The 22735-nt window shown below is 42.1% G+C and overlaps 1 protein-coding gene across 6 annotated transcripts; it reads left to right on the top strand.

Moving 5' to 3' along the window:
• On the top strand, window positions 1-22232 carry NKIRAS1 (NFKB inhibitor interacting Ras like 1). 6 transcript variants are annotated; one of them, XM_078377290.1, is made up of 5 exons: window positions 1-475; window positions 1017-1184; window positions 3233-3361; window positions 4822-5063; window positions 5173-5225. In XM_078377290.1, the coding sequence occupies exons 3-5, from the start codon at window positions 3268-3270 to the stop codon at window positions 5218-5220; spliced, it is 384 nt and encodes a 127-aa protein (XP_078233416.1). In that variant the 5' UTR covers window positions 1-475; window positions 1017-1184; window positions 3233-3267; the 3' UTR covers window positions 5221-5225. The 6 variants fall into 6 exon arrangements, with proteins under 6 accessions (XP_078233416.1, XP_020663216.3, XP_020663203.3 ...); XM_020807557.3 differs by lacking the exon at window positions 5173-5225 and adding an exon at window positions 21749-22232 and having other exon boundaries at window positions 17-261; XM_020807544.3 differs by lacking the exon at window positions 5173-5225 and adding an exon at window positions 21749-22232 and having other exon boundaries at window positions 17-475.
• Window positions 22233-22735: the final 503 nt, after the last annotated feature.

The raw sequence follows: 22735 nt of genomic DNA, 5'->3' as shown, positions 1-22735 counted from the left end.
CTGGGGGGGAGCGCGAACGTTGAAGAGATTCCACCTCCTCTCCCTACCCCTCATTCTTCTCTTAGGTTTATTATTCAAATGAGAAAGCCTGGCTTCGAATTTGGGTTGTTTACATTTCTCCTTAATTGCAGAGGTCGAGTCGTTTTATGTGACTTTTAACGCGTGAGGAGGCAGCGAATACGCTCTGGACATGCTCACAGACACTCTTGTCTTTATTATTTAGCACATTTTACGGTTTGGATTTGACGTTGGAAACCAGTGGTGCGTCTTATTTCAAATTATGATAGAAATCCTACCCAGAATGGGGTGTTCTTTGTGAGTTACAAGGAAGTGGAAACAGAAAAGCCAGTAGCCTCAATCTGTTTTGGTACCTAAAATCGGAGTGATTAGGCCTTAGGTATATTTCATACGCACGTAATCTGCTTTCACCTGAGAAAATACTGTCCCGTTTACTGTATTTTGAAAGGGGACTTCGGTAGGTTCAGCTGAACAGTGTAATTTATTTAATTAAGATAAACTGGTGAGGTTCATAATGAATATACTGTGAGATCCTGTTTTAACGTTTAAGCTGAACAATCTAGCCCATACATATGGTCTTGAAATCTTTTAATGTATTTTTGGGTGGGGGTAAAGAGGTATTTGCAATTAGATTTGGTATTATGGGAGAAGTGGGCTTTTTATTTCAGATTAAGTTATTTGTGGGAAAAGAAGAGTAAAGTGATCCTTTATAAATAATTAAGGGATAATCCTATAGAAGTTTCTGCTTGAGCTCCTATGAAAGTATATGTGAGTCCAAGCAGAAACTTTTATAGGATTACACCTTAATTGTTTATCTAAAGACCCAAATGAATTCTGTTATTGCAGTGTTTCCAAACCCTGTCAATTCAAATCAAAGATTTACAGTTTCCCATGCACATACCATAAAGTATTGGGATGCCTTTAAAACTAAAAGATTTACAGTACTTCAGTGTTGAGATTTCCTGGATTACAATCTGCTCCCCCCCCCCCCCTTTCAGGCATCCTGAAGGAAGGGAGTTCCTCAGGCTTGGTGTTTGAGGAAATGGATTCTAATCCTCAAACATTTACATTGAAGCACACCTATCAGTCATAAAAATGGTACAATATCTTTCTTTGTGATATCCTTGCTGAAGTAGACTAACGCGTTTCTCGGAAAACAGCTTCAGGTACAAAACTAGTTATGTTTTTTCCTGTTCTGTTCTTACTAAAATTTTCAGGGGAAGTTTGCTGGGTTAGGCTCTTGTGGCAGAAACAATAAAGGCTCCCATGTTGCTTTAACATTGTATTTGAGAGATTGGGCAGAATGTTTATTTTATTATTGCTTTTTGTAGTTTACTTGTATTCCAGGTATTTCAAGTCTTTTGAGGTTTTAATGTTACATAAATGATGTTCACTTTTATTATCTAAGTCTGCTTGTGTATGATAGTATTAAGATGGGGTTTTATTATTTATTCATTGCACTTATGCAAGTGCTCAGGATGGTGTGTGTAGTTTTTCTTGTATCATTTTATTCTCTCAACAACTCTTTCTGATACATCTGGCTGAGAGGTGGGGACTAGTCAAGGCCCTGCAATCAGATTTACTGCTGGAAGGAATTTGGAACCGTTACATCCCATGTTCCAGTCCCAACACCCTAGTAAGGCTTTTCATGTTTAGGTACAGCACTCTAGCCACTGCACCTCACTGCCTGTCTAATATTTTCAGTAATATTTTCAGTAATACTCCAGCTTTTGTAAGTTAGGGTTTTCTTTGGTTGGGGGGGGGGAATAAAATGTGTTTTTTAAAATGTAATTGGTGTTGGAAGTTGTGTAGCAGGTAGCACCACAGCTCTATCTTGCCTGTGTTTTCTGTGAGCGAGACCTTCACTGACTAAAGTCCATGTTTTCTGTCCCTGTTTATGCTGCTGGGGTTTATGCATGTTTTATACCAGTTTTCTGGGAAGAATGCATTTATTGGATCACCAAAACGCTATAGAAAAAGTACACTTCTAAGTTCCCGTTCTTTGGGCCTAGGTGGCATAGGATAGCAGAGAAGCAAAAGTCTCCCAAATCTGGCAGGATATAAAGGTTATTGTTCTTGATGGCAGGCTGCTTCCAGGTCTGTAATATCTGTTTTGCAAGCAAACTGTCTTCAAGGACAATGGCCATTATATCTGGCCATACTTTTTGCTTCTTCCCATTTTGCAATTTTATATCAATTACGGGTGTGTTAAGATGGGCATATTTTGACCAATTGAACATTTTCTCTGTTCCTTAGTAGGGGAAGTGATTTTTAAAAAAACTAGAGTAGACCATCACTGTTGTGCTGCATCACATGTAAAAATAAATAAAATATTTTCTTTTCCTTCTATGAAGAGCCGGTTGAGAAACTTCTCACATCCTAATATGTGGAATAAGTATACCCTAAGTGATGCTTTGCATCACTTTAAAACATATTTTTAAAATAATTTCTTTGCCTTGTCTGAAGGCCTATTGACAGACTGCAGGTTGTTTCTTGAACAGCACTTTAAGGCATTGTTCAGTTATTGTTCTGTTATATTATTCAGTATGTGAGTCTTTGAAACTCAGAAACTCTTGTTGGTGATGTCATTTGTATGCAATTTTTGTGTAAATATAACATCTTACTGGTGTTGCACACAATTTGTATACAGAAGGTCTCTGGATCTGTCCCAGCGAGTCTATCTGAAGCGCTGCTGTCATTTTGTATAGACTGTACTGTTGACCGACATCAGTGGTGGGATTCAGCAGGTTCGCACCAGTTCTACAGAACCGGTAGCTAATGTTATATTGGTTCTGCAGAACCGTTTGTTGGCCTGCTGAATCCCACCACTGATCCTGGCCAGTGGTGGGATTCAGCAGGTTCGCACCAGTTCTACAGAACCGGTAGCTAACGTATTATTGGTTCTGCAGAACTGTTTGTTGGCCTGCTGAATCCCACCACTGACCGACATGTAACAGTGTACTCATTTGGTGAATAAATAGGGTTGAGGTGAGGTGGGATGGGGTGCTACTGAATGAGAGTGAGAATCACCCAGTTTCTATGCTGCTGACAGAAACAGTTTGATAACAGAAGAACATTAATTAGATCCAAATTAATAGAATGTGATAAAAATATGTTTCAAGTAGAGTAATAATGTTGGCCTTTGTCATGTCTTTTCAATTTTGACCTTCCACTAATATTTGCAAATGTTTTAATTTTTGTATTATTTGGACAGGATTTGCTTGGCCCATTAAAACAGCCTGAAAGAAAATGGGGAAGGGCTACAAAGTGGTAGTTTGCGGAATGGCTTCAGTGGGGAAGACAGCCATTTTGGAACAGGTCCTCTATGGTAATCATAGGGTTGGTAAGAGAAATAAGTTCTTCCTTTTTTTCTGAAAAAGCTAATAAAACAAATGTTGCCTTTTAAAATAAATAAACTAGTCTAATAAATGCAACATCATAACAATAGTATTTATAAATGGTTTTTATATTGTTTATTGTTGCATATGAACCAAGTGAAGTGTTGTTCACCTCTAGTGATACAGAATTTGGTACAGTTGGAGAGGGGCAAGCATTGTACTGCTGTTTGTGGATAGTTTAGCCTATGAGAATATTTATTTTTTATGTTTGCAGTGTACAGCAGACGAGCGCTGAGCTCATGGCTGCTAAACAGGAGTAGCAACTTTGGATAGAGAACCAGTGTGGTATTGTGGACTAGGACTCGGTACATCTGGGTTCAAAATCCCTACTCAACCATAGAAATTCACTAAGAGGTGGCACTGATAAAACAGCTCCTTATGTGTCACATATCTTGGAAACCCTATTGGGGTCACTATAAGTCAGATGCCATGCTATAATAACAAGACAGATGTGACTTGATGGTGCATAGCACACACAAGTACTTTTCCAGGTAAAATTTGGAAATGTACACTTATTCCTCAAGGAAGTCCATTCAGGGATAGAGCAGCAAAGAGAGTCCTAAATGAGTTACAGAAACCCCTAAACTGGCTTTGGTATGTGCAATTGTGTCCATGTGAGTCTGCCCCTTTATATCTAGGAGCTAGGAGGAAGGGGATAAGCAACAAGAGAAGAGAGGAAAAGGCACCAAAGCTGTAGTTCTGTCCGTTGTTTACCTCACAAGTTGGGAACACTACTTGTATTGGTGCTTCAGTTCTTAAACAACCTCTGGAGACTGGGACCAAATAATGTCAGAGGGTAGTCTTTATTGGTACCACATAATGAGGTGGAGAGCAAAGAATCATTTTGGTGGAACTATAGGACAACACATTTTTCTCAATGCCTTTGCACAAGGACCAGAGTTCATATCCTGAAGGATACGTCTGTAAGAGGTCAATGTGCATTGCTTTCTACTGGGAAAAGCATGTGCGTTAGTACCTAAGAGCTTAATGAGCATTCTTAGAAAGTAGGGCTCATTCCAGATGCTGCATTTGTTCCACCTTAATGTCTGTGTTGTGCACCAATCTGATATCCAAATGATGTTCCTCTTATTGAACTTTGTACTTTTCTCATGACTTCCTTTTTTTGGTCCATAAGTCTCAGTAATATTAAAATGTTAACCAACAAACCGACAACAAACCACCACCACTCCAATAAAATAAGACATGTGCATGCTTGTTTAGGCCACAGAACACTAGGAAAACCAGGATCTGGTCAATGGGGAATGGGAATCAAAATCTGTATAAATTTTTGATCATTAAGACAATCCTTTGTATGTGCAAGAAAGCAACATTCCACTTGATACGCAGGATGTGCTTTTGAATATTTTATATTTTGGGGTGAATTTTGTCCTTCTGAAAATAATAGGTGCAGAATGCTTTGCAACCATAGAAGACGTGTATGTGGCTTTAGTTGAGACAGATCGAGGAGTAAAGGAACAGTTGCGTCTCTATGACACCAAAGGGATGCAAGGGAAAGAGGAATTCCCCAAGCACTACTTCTCCATTGCAGATGGTTTTGTTCTGGTATATGCTGTGAACAGCCTGGAATCCTTTGAGATAGCTGACTCGCTCAAGAAGGAGATTGACAAATTTAGAGACAAAAAAGAGGTAAAAAACCAAATATTTGCGTTCTTCACTTGCTTCTGAAGTATTATACAGAAAATGTGATGGATGCAGGAGAATTAACCACCAGATTGTATGGTTGCTCATGTTACAGAGAGTGTCACATTGCGCAGAAGAAAGCAGAGCAACTTGTAGAATGTAGGAAAGAGGTTGTGCTCTGGGTTGCATCCAGCATTATGGGAGTTGTGTGCTTACTTGAACAATGTGACTTCAGCTTTGTCGCTGCTGCATGTCTCCCCATCTGCTCCTCAGAATTCAGGAGTCCTCTGGAGCAGATTTTGGCAATGGACACTGGAAGGACTGCACAGAGGAGATGTATCTTTGCCTCTCACACATGGACACATTGCCTATAATCCTCTCTTTTCCTTAAAAATTGTGAAGCTTTGGGGGCCCCTTTTTTCAAATAATGCATCTGTACATGTGTTTCCTTCCTAAAGGGTGACTACAGAATGAGAATAAAGTCTCATTGTGATTGGGTTCTTCTTGAATTGGTGACGGTTCCTTCATTTTGGCAGGAATGAGAGGTGATTTGAACTGTTCAACAACTTTAACTTTATTCTCTTCTGCTTCTTTACTAACAAGATCAAACAGGTCAAAACTACTTAACTCAGGAATTATTCCATAACTCATTATCTTTGATCCAGGGGTACATAGTCCATCTCTCACATCGGGGCTGGACCAAAACGTTTGCAATCGGTCATCAACCACATTGGGGTACTCCTCACTGCGCACATAGTTCCACAACATGGGTGTCTCGCCCAATCCCCCTCCCATGGGTGGTGTGTTGCAGACAGGACTGGGTTTGATCACTTTCCTCCCTCCACCTTGGTTGCGGGGATAGACCATGGCAGTCTATTCTAAGGGGTTCACTACTTTTCCTCTAGGAGAAGAGGGGTCCGGAAGTAACCCTCCTCCTGTTTTGAGGTTTGGGAATTCTTTCAGCAGGTCACAAACCTTATTAGCCCGATTGTCCACACTGTCTTTCTGTACCGCGCTGTCTTTCCTGCTCCTCTCTTTCATGTCTACTTCCACTCTAAATGCCCGCACTTCTTCATCCCCTTTTATAACCTCCTCCCATAGTATCAGATCTTGCTCTTCCCTTTGTCCCCCTCCTTATCCTCCGCCAAACATATCTCTTACCACCTTCTCACCCTTCACCTCATCTTCCTCTATCCTTATGAGTTCTCCCTCTACACATCCTGATGTCTCCTCCTCTCCTTTCTCTGCTGAGGACGGCACACTTTCTCTCTGTACGTCACAATCATGTTCATGGGAATAATAGGAAATACCCAGTTTAGAAACATCAAGAACTGTGTAAAGATTCTTAAAATATGCTGTATTTATCACAGCATGTCTGATTTTTGCCTTTGTATGCATTTGGCTGATTGTTGTTTCAGGGAATCTTTCGCCAGAAAGGAAGAGTAGCATAGAAATGGTAACAGTAATAAATGAATGCAGTGATGAGACAGTGAGTTTAGGAGGAAATTGGGGGAATATACCGTAGTTGGATGTGTTCCACAGTGACTGCAGAATTAGATCCTTCACTTTGAAATTGATTGAGTTTGATTAACAGAATGTCTGTGACTCAGCAACCTTGAATGGTATCTCCAGCACAGGGCATCCTGTAGTTTCCAGCAGTATATACTGTATACAGCAAGAGAGTGTGTTTGTCCCTAATGGATCTCTTAACTAAGTGCCTCTAACAAAAAAGAAAGCACTCATCTGGGGGCCATTGAAAAGCAGTGTGTATGCAGCTACAGTTACATAATGCTGGCTGTTGTCAGAGCAACTTCTTACATAATAGCCGGGGCTTCCTAGTTGCATTGATCAGTGCAGTGGGAAAAAACTGTCTTCCACTGCCTGCAATGTAACAGTCACATCATAAAATGTAAGGATTGATTTGGCTTTGCTTGTGTTTTTTGAGCTTGATAGAAGGAGGAAATAGATTCCAGCCATTCTATAAAGAGGGCCTCCTCCTACACCCTTTTCCCTCTCTGTTTTTTATGTGTTGGCTCTCCAGATGTTTTGGCCTACATCTCCCATCAGCCCTGTGGCCAATAGTAAGATATTGTGGGAGTTGTCATTGGCACATCTGGAGAATGCCACCTTGACGAGAACTGACTGTGCACACACTTGACTCCTGGCTAGAATGGAAAGGTGGAAAGGGCTTCATTGCAGTGGAGTGTAATGTGGCTTGGGGCTAAACCCTTGAATTCATCCTTGTATTAAGTATGGGGTCAGAACCCATCTCCTTGATAGTGGGTTTAGAAGACGTAGCTGTGTTGCTCTTTGCTAACACACAAAAATAAAAGAAAAATAAAGAAGACAAAAACATTGTGGCACCTTAAAGACTAACTGCTGTATTTTAATGTGAGCCTTCGTGGACAAGGCCACTTCCTCTTATGTCTCTTATACATTAAAATATAACTGTTCGTCTCTAAGGTGCCACAACGTTTTTGTCGTCTTTATATTTTTATATATTTTATTGTATTTTTGCCTGATATATCATATGTTACCATTTGCAAGCAGTGTTTGTTTTCAGAAACATGGAGGAGAATTCAAAAATCTGAACTAGAGTCTCCGACTATACTCTGAATACCATCATTTTAAATGCCTTGGTGTTCCATTTTACTCTCACATTGCCTTTCTGTGTCTATAGAGTAGAGGAGGGCAACTTCCAGATCTCCAGGAACTGAACAAGCTCACAACTGGACTTTGGAGGGCTCTCCTTCTCTATGCCCTTATTCTCAATTCGTCTTTAAAAAGAAAAAAAAAGTTTACAGGACCCTCTTGTGGATGTGGGAAGCAATTTTAGCAGTTTTGTTTTTTTTAATTACTTTAGCTCAGGAAAGTTTTTTAAAATTAAAATCAGAATAGAATAGAAACATTGACTTCCAATTAAAATAGCTTCTTTGGTTTTAGGAGGAAATAGAGTAATATCAATTGGACAATAGTTCCTATGCCTGTTAGGCATTGACTGCATTGTATGAGGTTGATGAGAGGTAGGATCAGGAAACATCTGGAGATCCACAGGTTATCTTCCCCTATCAAAAATAAAGTCCTACAGTTCAGCTGAAGGCATATTTGTGCAGAAATGAGGCTAAAGAGCTATGATACAAAGCTATACTAAGGGATACTTAGGTCCTGGTCAATAAAAATTTTTGGATTCTGGCTAACAGTGGGGGAGGAGGGACTACAGTGGACCCTCGACTTACAGACGGCTCGACTTACAGACTTTTCGAGTTACAGACTTCTCTGGCCACAAAATTTAGATTCGACTTGCAGCTGGAGAATCGACTTACAGACCAGAAAAAAACCAAAATGGAACAAAAATAGAATGAAAACTGCTGGTTATGGGATTAATCGGTTTTCAATGCATTGTAGGTCAATGGAGATTCGACCTACAGACTTTTCGACTTGCAGCCACTGTTCCAGTACGGATTAATTCCGTAAGTAGAGGGTCCACTGTAGTGTCCACATCTTCAGATTTGGTTTTATGTGTTGAAAATGGTGAAGCAGGGAGCAGGTCCAGCACATCTCTCACCTCACATGTGAGGTGAATATGTGATTAAAAGTGACTTGAGTAAAATTAAAATGGTTTTGAGAAAGATTTATCCAATGAGCACAGCAAAAACATTTTTTGCCTTTCACAACTCATCCAGAACTTGTGAACATTACTGTTCTGGACCCCAGTTCCAAAGCTGCAAGAAAGAAATTGGGGAGGAGTAAATCTGGATTTTGCCCATCCCTAATCCTCCTTTTCATATGGGCAGATGGTGCTGATTATCTGAGTAGTGCAGCTGAAATAGGCAGGGTAGCTTTGGTTGCTGCCCAGATGGGTTACTGATTCAGGGTGTGTACCTGTCTTATAAGCCAACAAGTACAATGAGACTATGAAAAGGACAGGAGAGGGCAATGGGTTGTTATTATAACATGGCAACACCTTTGATTGCTAGTAAATTTGTTTCCTTACCTTATTACATAATTAGTTGCCATAGCAATGCTGATTCAGCTTCCTAATTTACGAATGTGCATTTACACCGAGAGACCTGAACGTCATAGTTCCTTTGCTGGAGGCAAATAACTATTTGATTCATCTTCCTGTATAGTCAGCTCTCCTCAAGATGGTACCTCCAAATGTGCTGGCTACAAATCCCAGCATCCTGATCTTTTTGTCCATACTAGCTGGGGCTGATAGCATTTACGACATAACATATTAAGCAGGTGCGGAATGAAGGGTGTCTGATGTACAGAAAACTGGTTGTTACATTCAGGAAAAACAAATAGTCTCCCTTGAGTGCCTCCTAGTGATCATAATTTGCAAGTCTCAGGTCAGATTGCTAAAACAGCAAAATAAAAAACAAAAATAGTAAAAAATACTATTTAAGTAGTGACCTCTGTTTTGTATGATACATCGTCAAAATGGCACACTACAAAGTCAAATTCTTGTGCGGAAGAACTATTCAAATATTGTCAAATTTATTATCTTTACAATGTTGGACAGAATCCCAATTATGCATTTATAGCAGAAAAAGTTATTAGAAATATTCTTGTACATTCAAAATACAACATGCAGTACAGTATCCATATTTAGAAATTGCCTCACTGAAAATCAGTGGGTTTCTTCTTAAGTATTGTTCCAGTGCTATATTATGCATGAGAAAGCTAGTATAATAAACTAGAGAAATGACTTCTCAATTCTCAACAAAGGACATTGTAAGATTTAGATTTGGGGGGGGGCAGTGGTTCTTAGAAACCCAGAGTCAGTTTTGTGAGCATTGAACAACTCTTCTACAATGGTCATTTGGAAACCAGCAGATGCTGTTGGGCTGAAACTCCAGTCATTTGTGTGGCATCACAGATATTGCTGAATTGTAGTTCCCGTCAGACCTGCACTTGAGGGTCTGCTTGTTCCCTTCCCTGTTTCACTGTGTGACCACAACCATTGAACAAGTATTTCCTTCTATTTCAGCCTCTTTTTATTATTGATACTGAAACAGCTGAGAATTAAACATTTATTTCATACATGGTTTGAATGGAATTGCATACAGCAGCACTCATTCCACATTCCAAGTTCTCTAAATATTAAGGTAGATAGTTTTCAGACAGGCTGAGCAAGAAAAAGCATTGGGTCCAGACTTAGTCATACCCAGAGTAAACCAATGGAAATCAGCAGGACTTAAGTTAGTCATAATTCCTTTTAAGTCCAATTTACTTCAGTGGGTCTCTTCTAAGTATGACTAAGTCTGGATTGAACCTGGAGGCATGGAACATAGATATCATGGTGTCAAGTCACAAGGTGCCAGTTCTCAGAATAATGGAATCTTTGTCATTTAATGAGAACGTTTTTTTCTCTCATAATAGATTGCTGATAGTTTCCTATCTTTTACAGTCCTCCAGGCCATAGGTTCTTCCTTATATGTTTGCTTTCTGATAAAAACAAGGAGAAGCAAGGTCTTCAGATGCAAACCCACCCTTGTGCCCCCCAATCACACATAAACCAAACTAAACCAAACCAAAAACCCACCCAGCAACCATTATTAAGATAAACTCAGTAGTTCTTCTTTGTGGCCTCTGTGAATGCACACATATGGGTTTTGTCTGTGCCTGTGCTGATGCTCTCGGAAGATTCTAGACCTGAAAGTAACAATTTAGTCGTGTGATTCCCCCACGAGGCATATGCTCCGCCCACTCTCCCTTCCCCTCAGTTCCTCTTTTCCGCCAAGCTGTTCAGTTCTCTTAGGAAGACCGGAGCTTTCTTCTCATTCTACTATATTTTTCCTAGCTTTTAGCTAACACAACAGTCCTTTTAAGGACTCATTTCTCGTCTACTACAGTGGTGCCGCGCTAGACAGTTACCCCGCATGACAGTTTTTTTGCTAGACATTGGCTTTTTGCAATCGCTATAGTGATTCGCAAAACAGTGATTCCTATGGGGGAATTTCGCTGGACAATGTTTGGTCCCTGCTTTGCAAACTGATTTTTGCTAGACGATGATTTTGACAGCTCCCTCCGTGCTCGCAAACAGGTGTTTTTCGGGACCTAAGCTTCGCAAGTCAGAGATTTAAACAGCTGACCGGCGGTTCGCAAAGCGACTTTCCTATGGCTGATCTTCGCTAGACAACGGCGATTCTTCTCCATTGGAACGCATTAAACAGGTTTCAATGCATTCCAATGGGGAAATGCTTTTCGCTAGACAATGATTTTGCTAAACAGCGATTTCAGTGGAACAGATTATCATTGTCTAGCGAGGCACCACTGTATTTCTTATCTCGCAGTGGGAAATATCTTTTTCTCTCCCTTTCCTGCTTAGAGTTTATCATAGTAATATGGACTATCAATTTCCTTTCAAATGGTGTACTTCTTGTCCTAACAAAATCTCTCTCTCCAACATTCACAATCAGTGTCTCTTCTGCCTGGGCGAATCTCATCCCACACATTCCTGCATTGCTTGCAAGAATGTCACTCGCCCAGCGCTGAAGCAACGCCTCCAGAGACTCCGTTCTTACCTTTGGCAAACCGTGATGAATCCTCCATCCCCTCCCTGAGACTCGGTGAGATCCCTTGTTTCATTGACTGATAGGATCCCTGCTGCTCAGCCCTCTTCTGAGGCTGCGGTCCCCGCTTCTCCTAGGGACCCAAAGCAGAAAAAGAAGATCTTAAAGTAAAAAACTTCGACCAAATCCTTTAAACCTCCCCTTCCTTCCTCTAAGAAAAAATCCACCACCAAAAATCCCACAGTGGATAGACCTGCCCGTCCCCAGCCTCCTCAGTCTTTCCTTCCTCCCCCAGTTTTGGAGGAATTTTCGAGGGATGATAATTCGCAAAGGCTTTCATGGCCAGAATCTAATGGTGGTAGTGGATTTTCTGGGCTCTTTGGCCGTGTTCTGAAGGTTGTTCTTCCTAATGTTTCACCAGTCTCTGTGGCTGGCATCTTCAAAGGACAGCACTCTGTGCTCTGAGAGTGCTAACTCACAACAACCATCAGACAATCATGACTTTGCCTCCGATTAGGAGGATGTCCAACAAACTGTGATTTCTGCTATGGCTTCGAGCCTTACACCAAGTTTTGGCCATCCTGCGGCTCTGCTACCATCCAGCCCGGCCTCAGCCCATTCCAACACTGCACCAGGGAGGGCAGCTGAAACCCAGGTCTCTAATCCAAAATCTCCTGCCCATTCCCCCAGGAAATGAACAGAGAAAAGAAAGCATACCTCTCCACAGATACCTACTCTGTTCGGAGACTTCTTCCCATTCCCAATGATGCCATACCAGTTTTTTGACCCTGCCGTCTGGAAGTCCCATTTTGAGCAATATCATGCTGACCAACAGAAACAGCTTGCTTCGCCCCTGAACGATCTAAATCTTTCCCTTTTCCAGAGCGAGGATCTACCAAGAAACAATCACTGGCCCCAACATCATCTCAGCCCAGAATTCCATCACCGTGGGAATCCTACACCACTCCCAATAGCATGGGGCAACGTAATATTCAGGACCATTCCCCTTATGAGCCTCAGCATCATGATATATCACCTTATTCACAACCTTCCTTTGACGACAATCAGTCTGTCTCTTCCCACTGTTCCTCTCCTGACATTCCTACCCCCCATGGGACCAAGGACAATCAACCCTCCTCCCCGTTGGAGGATATTTCCTCTTACTCTCATTTCATATCGAGGATGGCTCACACCCTTCATCTTCAGGTTGGGGAACCTCCCCTCCTGAGACTGACCTTGTCTTTGATGACATCCTCTGCGAAACGACCTTGCCAGTCAGTCTTTCCTTTAATAGATCCGTATTACAACTTATTAAGGATACATGGGATAAACCTCCCTAATGATGCAAATCTCCCGCAGAACTGAAAGTCTTTAGAACTCCCATGGCGACGACATTGAATTTCTTAATAAACATCCTCTCCCCAATTCCATAATAGTGGAATCTAGTCAGTCTCGAAGATCCACCAAGTCCAAAGCCACCCCCATGAATAAAGAAGGCAGGAAGCTCTACATCCTTGGCAGACGAGTTTATTCCTTACAGTCTTTCCTCCTTCTGAATATTAACTACCAAGCTACTATGGGGGCATATCAACGGCACCTTTGGAACAAGGTTCTCCCTCTTCTTGAGACCGCTTCTGAGTCAGTAAAGTCTGATCTTATTGACATCCATGCTGAAGCCATTACTTTAGCCAAGCACCAAAGACTTGCTGCACACCACGCGGCGCAAGCTGCATCGAAGACCTTGGTATCATCCATATTCATTTGTTGCCATGCATGGCTCAGATCATCCACTATATCCAACGATACCAAGTCCCACATCGAAGATCTAACCTTCGATGGTACTGGCTTATTCAATAACAAAACCGATGAGACCATGGAGAATTTTCATAAGATGTGCAAGACAGCAAAGTCATACTCCTCACAACAATTCTCCATCTATCCTAATTCCAACTATCACTTCAATCAACCCTACTCTCGGCCATACTCTCAATATCAGTATCAGCTATACCAACCTTACAAGCAATTTTGACCTCATCAATTAGACAGGTCTCCATCAACCCCGCAGCCGCTTCTGCCTTCCTTTCGTACCCGCAGTTCAACACTTTGGCGTCAACCCCTTCCCAAGAACCAAAGGAAGGGTAAGCCATAGTGATTCTATTCCTTCCTGCCTCCCTCTCTTTCAGAATACTCCACGGTCATTCCAAACCAGATTGGCATCATACTTATTGGCACTCTATTACCACCAACTGCTGGGTCCTGACTATTATTTCCCAGGGTTATAGAATTGAATTTCAATCCTTGCCCCCCCTGGGATACGCCCTACACCTTTTCCCCCTTTCCTTCAGGATGAGGTTGCCATCCTGCTTTCCAAGCAAGCTATTGCTCCCATACCATTGTATGATTGGCTTAACGGATTTTATTCCAAATATTTTACTGTTCCCAAGAAGGACGCAGGACTCCATCCTATTATGGACCTAAGGCTCCTGAACACTTTCATTCGACCCCGTAAATTTCGGATGCTCACATTGGATACCATTATTCCTTTACTTTCACAGAACGATTGGCTCATCATCATCGACCTACAGGACGCCTATTTCCACGTTTCCATACATCCATCCCTTCAAAAATATCTCTGTTTTCACTTCAACAATGCTGCCTTCCAATACTGTTCCCTGCCATTTGGGCCTTCTACAGCTCCAAGAACTTTCACAAAATGCATGGCACTGATTGTCGCTTATCTGTGCCTCCATGGCATCATCATTTACCCCTATATCGATGATTGGCTGATTGTTACGGCGTCATACCACGACGCCATAGCCGCACGGGACTTTACCCTCCTCATCTTGCAGAGACTCTGGCTAAATGTAAACATTCAAAAATCCCATCTCCTCCCCAAACAGACGGCTGTCTTCACTGGTGCACAGATTCACTCCTTGCAGGCAAAGGCTTTTCTTCCTCACAAAAGATTTCTCAAGATAAAGGACTCAATTGCGTTCTTTCAGACCCATCAAACGGTCTCTGCTCATCATGCACAGCGCCTTCTCGGCCTCATGGAATCCACCACATCGTTGATCCTCCACGCCAGACTAAAGATGAGACTGCTCCAATCCTGGTTCCTCACCCTGTTCAACCGCATGTCAGACCCTCTGACCAAGAGACTGCCAGTCACACACGACCTGGTCACTCAGCTAGCATGGTGGACTCACCTTCTGAACCTGTGAACCAGCAGGCCCTTCTCACCTCTCCAGCCCACCATCCAGGTCACCACCGATGCCAGCCCGTCCAGCTGGGCGCTCACTGTCTATGCCACAAGATCCATGGGCTGTGGTCAAAACAAGAACAAACGCTCCATATAAACCATTTGGAACTTCTTGCGATCATCAGAACTTTCCATGCCTTCCTACCACTCATCAAAGGACAAGTTGTCCAGTTAGCAATGGACAACACAACAGCACTCTTTTACATCAACAAACAGGGATGCACTCACTCCCACTCCCTGCTTTACCTTGCTGTCAACCTCTGGGAGTGGTGTTATCAGAGGCACATCTACCCCATAGCAGTCCATATTATCACGGAGGACAACTACATTGCTGATCGCCTCAGCCGTCTCCGTTCGACAGCCCACGAGTGGTCCTTGAAGGACTCCATATTTCACCAAATATGTCATCGGTGGGGCTCCCTGTCAATCAATCTCTCTCAGCAGCAATCGAAAATGCCCGATCTTTTGCTCCAGAGCCAGAGCGGACAGAGATTCGATCGGGAATGGTTTCATGGTGGATTGGTCGAAGGACTTCCTCTACCTTTTCTCACCGATACTGCTTGTCCAGTGCTCGATTATTCGACTCAAGCAGTCGAACGCGCATGCCATTCTCATAGCCCCGAACTGGCCTCGGCAACCGTAGTTTACTCACCTGGTATCGATGTCCACAGACTGGATTCTTCTCCCTCTGGTCCCGGACCTTCTGACCCTCAACCAGGGCATGATTCATCATCCCAACCTGGACTCCCTCAATCTTGTAGCTTCGAGGAATTCCCTGAAATAATGTCGGTTTTACGCCGAGCCCGTAAACCTACCATTTCCCTGTAGGAAAACAAATGGAAATCTTTCCTTAAATACTCTGCTGAGCACAACTTACCTGCTATACCTGTTTCACTTACAACTTTACTTACCTTTCTTCTTCACCTCTTTGAAACTGGCCTCACTGTATCCACCCTAAAAGTGTACATTTCCGCCACCGTTGCCCACCAACCGGACAACTCTCCCTCAGCAAAGCTTTTCTTGCATCCTACACTTAAGAGGTTTCTCAAGGGGTTCCACAGCATCCAACCACTGTTCCAACGTATTCTTCCTCAGTGGTCCTTGCAGGTCGTACTCAACGCCCTGACACGACCCCCCCTTTGAACCCATGTCCTCCTCAAGTCTTCAGCTGCTAACCTACAAAACAGCATTTTTGGTGGCCATTACTTCAGCAAAACGAGCCTGCAAGCTTGCTGCCTTTTGTTGCGACCCACCCTTTACCCAATTTCACCCTGACAAGGTGACTTTGTACTTCAATGTCTCTTTCCTAGTGAAAGTAGTTTCTAATTTCCACATGAATCAACCTGTTATATTACCCTCTTTCTTCAAGTCCCCATCTTCTCCGCTAGAGCATATGCTCCACATTCTGGACATCAGGAGAGCACTGTCCTTTTATATACACAGGCCTAAGTCACACAGACAGTCTAATAGACTTTTTCTTTGCTTCCATAGTCCTTGCCTGGGGACCCCTGCTTTGCCTCAATCCATTTCTAGATGGATAGTTTCTACAATTATTCTCACATATAGACTCCCAGGTAAATCACCTCCTGACCACCTTATGGCTCATTCAATGAGAGCCCTCTCCACCTTGGTTGCCTTCCACTGCGGCACTGACATTCCAGACATCTGCCGTGCTGCCCCCTGGTCCATGCCGTGGACCTTCATTAAGTACTGTCAGCTCGATGTCAGAGCGAGGCATGATGCTTCATTCGGCAGAGCTGTGTTGGCATCCTTCCTTCCATGACGTCCCACCTGCCGGTTAGTGAAGCTTGCTAGTCAACCATATGTGTGCATTCACAGAGGCCACAAAGAAGAAGAAAAAGGTTACTTACCTGTAAGCATAGTTCTTCGAGTGGTCCTCTGTGAATTCACACTACCCACCCATCCTCCCCTCTTCCGTCACGGCTTACTTAACTTGTCATACTTATGCCGGGTGGAAAAGTTTCAGGAACTGAGGGGAAGGGAGGGTGGGTGGAGCATATGCCTCCTAGGGGAATCACACCACTAAATTGTTAATTTCAGCTCTAGAATCTTCCGAGAACATCAGCGCAGGTGCAGACAAAACCCATAAATGTGTGAATTCACATAGGACCACTCGAAGAACTATGTTTACAGGTAAGTAACCTTTTTCATTTGTTGATCAAGGGAGCATTTTGAGACTTAGTCTCCTTGTTTTATCTGTTTGTTTCTTAGACATCTGGGTACTTAAATTCTGTACCACATCACACATTGTGTCTGCCATATAATGGGATTAATCAGTTTGGCTGTTTTAATTATCTGTCCATTCCACCCAACAGGAAAAGTGATCAAAGCCCAGAGGCAGCCCATTATCCAGGCTCTAGGAAAGGCATGAACTCTAAAGTTGTAGGGTCAGAGCTCCATTCCTGCTTAGATTATGAGTGTCTGGTCTGTAGCTAAGTAGTTGGGCTTGTCAGCAAGCATTGATTTTCAGGTGATGACCATATGCTATCCGAAAAGCTGTATTCCCAGCCTTTGCTTTGAAGCAAGGGTTGACTACACATGTGAGTGGTCAAAGTCTGAATGCCCATCATACTAACAATGAACACTTTCACTTTGGCATGCTTATGGCCAAATTATTTGGATCAATGTTGTCTCCTTGCAATTGAACCATTACAGCCTTGTACAAGTTAAAGATTCTTCCAGAGTGGGAGTACGAGGTTATGTTTTAAAGATCTTGGAAAGTGTTCAAGTGTTTCCCACTCTATAAAATAAGATTCAAAAGAAGCAAAGTGGACTTTGAAAGTTTATTTTTATTTGGACCTTGTTTTAGTGGTGAATAAGGTGGTGGAATAAAAACGAGTCATACTTCATAACTTGTTTTAAAAAGTGCAGCCTGTTTTTAAATGCTTTGAAATCTGTGCCAAAGCTATATTGTCTTTGGCAGAATCCCTGAATAGACATCCTTGACCTGTTTCTCGTCATAGTGTAAGAGTGACTAAAGCTGCTGCAGTAGCCCTATATAGTTTCAGCCTCCATTCTGTCTTTATTTTAAAAAAGACACTGGAGCACTGGAACTGGTAGGGAACACAGAGAGGAGTAGAAGAGTTGCTGACTGCCAGTGGAGTAAGCATGGCCTTTTCTAGAAAGCACTGGATCTCCCCATTTTCACCGATTTCTGTTTTTCAAAAGGGAAGATAACTTTCAGTTATTTTGGGGTTGGGAAGGCTATGCCAGTCCTAAAACGGCTATGTGGGGGCTATGAAATGGTCTTCAAATAACCGCTCATGCCCCAAGAGGCTTTGGGGAATGGAATTAGTCACTTTAGGCCAGATGTTTCTTCCCCAGCCTGAGAGGTGGGGTCCTTGCCATAAATGGGAAGTGACCTGATTGCAATTAACAACCCATATTTGCAAGATGCAATATTTGCAACCCCTTCACGGATTGCTGCCTTGTCGTGGCGAAGGGGCTTGAGTAATTCAGAGAAGCTATGGGCTGTGCCGTGCAGGGACACCCAAGACGGACGGACATTCCAGCAATGTATGGAAGTGAGAGCTGGACTATAAAGAAGGCTGCCCGCCGAAGAATTGATGCTTTTGAACTGTGGTGCTGAAGGAAATTTTTGAGAGTCCCCTGGACTGCAAAGAGAACAAACCTATCCATTTTGAAAAATGAACCCCGAGTGCTCACTGGAAGGACAGATCCTGAAGCTGAGGCTCCAATATTTTGGCCATCTCATGAGAAGACTCCCTGGAAAAGATCCTGATGTTAGGAAAGTGTGAAGGCAAGTGGAGAAGGGGATGACAGAGGACGAGACGGTTGGACAATGTCACCGAAACTACCAACATGAATTTGACCAAACTCTGGGGGGGGGCATTGGAAGACAGGAGTACCTGGCGTGCTCTGGTCCATGGGGTTACGAAGAGTCGGACACAACGACTAAACAACAATATTTGGAAGGTACACTAGAAAGAATGAGAGAGCATTTTTTTTTCCAAAAGTAAAGTTGCAAGCTGTCCCTTGTTCCTCCTAGCCCAGTATTGCCTGTCTTGACTTGCACCAACTCTCCGGGTTCAGACAGGAGTCAGTTGGGTTCTCCCCCCCCAGCCTTATCAGGACATGCTAGATATTGAACCTGGAACCTTCTAAAGGCAAAGCATGTGCTTTCCCACTGAGCTATACAGCCCTTACATCCTTGATACTGTACATTTAAGACACGGAGGATGAACTCTTTTATGACCTGTAGACGAGAGAGAAGTTTCTGCCCAGAGAGAATAAAGCAAAATGATGGAAGAGGAAAAAAAGAGTAAAATAATATGTAGGGCAGGGGGGAGAGAAGAAGAACAAAGCAAGGCCAGAAAGATGGTAATATGAAGAAGAGGGATGATGAAGCTGAGGAAAGAAGCCAAGCAGGAAAAAGTGAGCTGAGAAAGAAAAATATGGTAATATAGTTGCTGTAGATACAGATGAAAAGGGTGAAGTTTTGAAATGAGCCAACAGCAGTCTAAATGAGCAGTACAGTGGTGCCTCGCAAGACAAATGCCTCACAGGAGAAAAACTCGCAAGACAAATGGTTTTGGCAATGGGGGGGCGCGGCGGCTGATGACTCGCAAGACAAATGTTCCTATGGCCGTGCCTCCCAAGACAAATGTTTTCCGTTTTTTCTTCCTGCCTCATGCTTGCTGATGTTTAAATGTTTTACTATGATGTTTAAAACTTTAAAGTTTTTTGATTGAAATTTTTAAAATCATCTGCACAATATGTATGGCTTTAAAGAGCACTTAATAAACCCTTTGTAAACCAAATTCGACTTTTTTCTGACTTTTTTGCCCATAGGAACGCATTAATTAGATTTCAGTGCATTCCTATGGGAAAACGCGTTTCACAAGACAAATGTTTCACAAGACAACATTAACCACGGAACAAATTAAATTAGTCTTGCGAGGCACCACTGTAGTTCCAACATCATACATATGTGCTGAAGCCTACAGTATGTTGGACTTAGTATGATCTCTCTGAGCAACTAGCACAACTTATAGCAACAACCCTACGTCATGTTTTGGTGGAGAGAAAATATAGCAATTAAATCATTTGAAGTAGCTGATGATCACTGCTATTTAGGGGCTTGCAGCTGTTCCTTATATTTCTTGGTATTTCCCAAATGATGGTCAATGTAATGCAAAACAAACAACCCCAGACACCGTTCTGTGCAGAAAACCCTAAGCAGAGATCTACAATTAAAACTACTTCAGGCTTTGAGACAGGTCCAGACTTAAAACAGAACTGCTGAAATTGGCATCTAGGTGGGTGGGTGGAGTTAGTCATGTGGTCAATTTAAGTCTCAATAATTTCAGTGGGTGTTCTCTAAGAATCTAGATTCAACCTTTTAGATATTGGTAGTCTTAGCTAGAGTAGACTTAATGGATCAGTGGAATGTCTGTAGGTGTTGACTTAATGTTCAACAACTGTTTTAGTGTGTCTACTCTAATATTTTTTTTAAAGAATTTATATGCCGCCCACTCTACCCAGAGGTCTCTGGGTGGCTTACAACAATTAAAATTCAATACAATAAGAGATAAAATGATTAAAATACAATTAAAATTGCCATCAGGTACTACCAATTGAACTTGGTACTAATAGGTACTACCAATTGAACTTGGGTTGTTGCTTTTATTTAAGGGGATGTTTCTGAAACATCTTGAACTCCCTGCTTTCTAAACTTAATACTGTATTAATATTGCCTGTCTTCCTAATAACTTTTTATTGGTTATATAAAGATCGGATCATATTTTAGCTGCAGCAGTTTTATTGCAGTCAAAAGACCAGAAATAAGCATGCAAGATAACAATGTATCACCTTAAAGTTAAGGGGAGGCTGCCAACATGAATTTGACCCAATGGTAGTGGTAGACAGGGGGGCCTGGTGTGCTCTGGTTCTTGGAGTCACGAAGAGTCGGACACGAGGAAACGACTAAACAACAACAACATGGGACCTGGGGGGCTCCTATTGTTCATGCCTGTGGGAACTGTAGTTGATGAAGTTCTTCTGCCTTTGTCCCTCTATACACCATCCTGTCACACTTTCTGTGATTCTGATACTAGCTGAGCAGAAAACAAAGTAAGTCAAAAGCCTTGAACAATCAGTTTTTATTATAATACTCTTGCTTGAGTGCCTGTCAATCTGAAAATTTGGTATATGTAATTTTCATAACAATTATCTACAAATAGAAGCATGTTGTTGCCAGAAGCGGGGGGCTGTGAATGCTGCTTTTGTAGAGTTCCTTGCAGATATTCCTCTGAAAATTGGCAGGTGTGATCTTCTTAGAAGGACTAAGTGTCACAGCAAATTGAATCCCGTTCTGCAAAGAAATAATTAAAATAACTTTGAAATTATTATTATTTATTCATCTGCTGTTCTTGTGTGTAGCATAAAGCCTCGACACTTAATCAGTTTGGCAAGTGTTATCCTTTAATAAGGGTCTGCTGTACCAGAAAGTTTCAAGAAGAATTCTTAAAAGAGGAATATTTTATAATAGTTGTGATCAGAAAGTAGGTATAAATTCAAACCTAGTCAAATTTAGAAAGATTTGTGAATCAATTGCAGTTCAGGCATTCATTCATTTAGGCCTGCTCTGTGATTTAATTCCAGTCCACTCAATAATATGAAATAGAACAAAACAGGATGTTCAACAAAGGTGATGTCTAAGAATCAAAGCACCAAGGCATTCAAAGAAGCATTCTTCCATTGGTTTAACCTGTGGAGCATAACACGATCTCCTCAGAATGGAAACAATTCTCTGCTAGTCCCTCATCTCTTAAATCCATTACTGGACATCCTAGGGCTGGAAGGAGACATTTATTTTATCACTGAGCTTGTCTGGACCCCCCAATTCTAACTGACTGTTTTCTTCCATTTAGGGATCCATTGTTGTTTTAGGCAATAAAACTGATCTTCTGGAAGAGAGACAAGTGGAGACCGAAGCAGCACAGCAGTGGGCCAGAACTGAGAAAGTCAAGCTGTGGGAAGTGATGGCAACTGATGGGAAGACACTGGTGGAGCCTTTAACAGTATTAGCAAGCAAACTCTCTCAGTCTCAGAACAAATCAGCATTTCCTTTGCCTGGACGGAAGATGAAAGGGAATAATGATGACAGCTAAAACTGTTCTGCAAGGGTTGCTTCTTCCTGCTGGGTCACGTGTTGCCCTTTTCTGGTTCCTTTGTCACCCCATGAAACATTGATAGGGTCAAATGTCAGAGTGGGTAAAAAATCCTTATGCCCCCATCTTCTGCTTTGTATCCCTAACAGAAATTCCTTTTGGTTTCTAAAGCAGTTGAAAAGCCAGAGAGAACAGTGTGAGGATGGGCTTTGAATGTTTTGGCATAAAAGCATTAAAATGGTCACTGTGGTTTGTGCTTAATAAACAATTGGGTCTGTAGGTGAAAAGGAACCAATGCACCAAAGCAAAAGGCACAGTGTTCCAAAACAGGGGCACTTAAGATATTTTCAGATGAGACTTCTATGGTGCATTTGCCCTGTGTCGATCCTGGAACTTCACCTCATCTTCCTCCTATAATCCTTCTAGTTGTAACCTGCTGCAGCTTTGGTCTCATTTCTTTATACACACACAAAAGGAAAAGAGAATAGTTGTACACTATCTTTTGATGGGTAAAGCTACGAGACCTGTGTCTAGAAACACTCCTCAGATCCAGCTGGCAAACTACTCTTTAAGCCACTCAGTGTATTGCAAAAGACCATTAGCATTCTGATTAACAAATGCAATATGATAAATTCCTCAACTTTTAGCATATGCATTTTGTGGTTGCATGGCTTATTGAAACAGGAGAACCTATTGGGATCCAGGAAGGCTCTAAAAGTCCCAAGTACATGACTTGCATCTTCTTTT

This window comes from Pogona vitticeps, chromosome 6 (genome assembly GCF_051106095.1).
Source record: "Pogona vitticeps strain Pit_001003342236 chromosome 6, PviZW2.1, whole genome shotgun sequence".
In the NCBI taxonomy this organism is placed as follows: domain Eukaryota; kingdom Metazoa; phylum Chordata; class Lepidosauria; order Squamata; family Agamidae; genus Pogona; species Pogona vitticeps.
The sequence above is the reverse complement of the archived record's forward strand: the minus strand, read 5'-3'. Positions and strand labels throughout refer to the sequence as shown.

What these genes read in the sequence shown, in the direction of transcription:
- NKIRAS1 (XM_020807557.3), top strand. Translation starts at nt 3,268, where the DNA reads ATGGGGAAGGGCTACAAAGTGGTAGTTTGCGGAATGGCTTCAGTGGGG. An exon ending in CTATGGTAATCATAGGGTTG is followed by an intron (nt 3,362 to 4,821) that starts GTAAGAGAAATA and finishes TGAAAATAATAG; the next exon opens with GTGCAGAATGCTTTGCAACC. An exon ending in AATTTAGAGACAAAAAAGAG is followed by an intron (nt 5,064 to 21,748) that starts GTAAAAAACCAA and finishes TCTTCCATTTAG; the next exon opens with GGATCCATTGTTGTTTTAGG.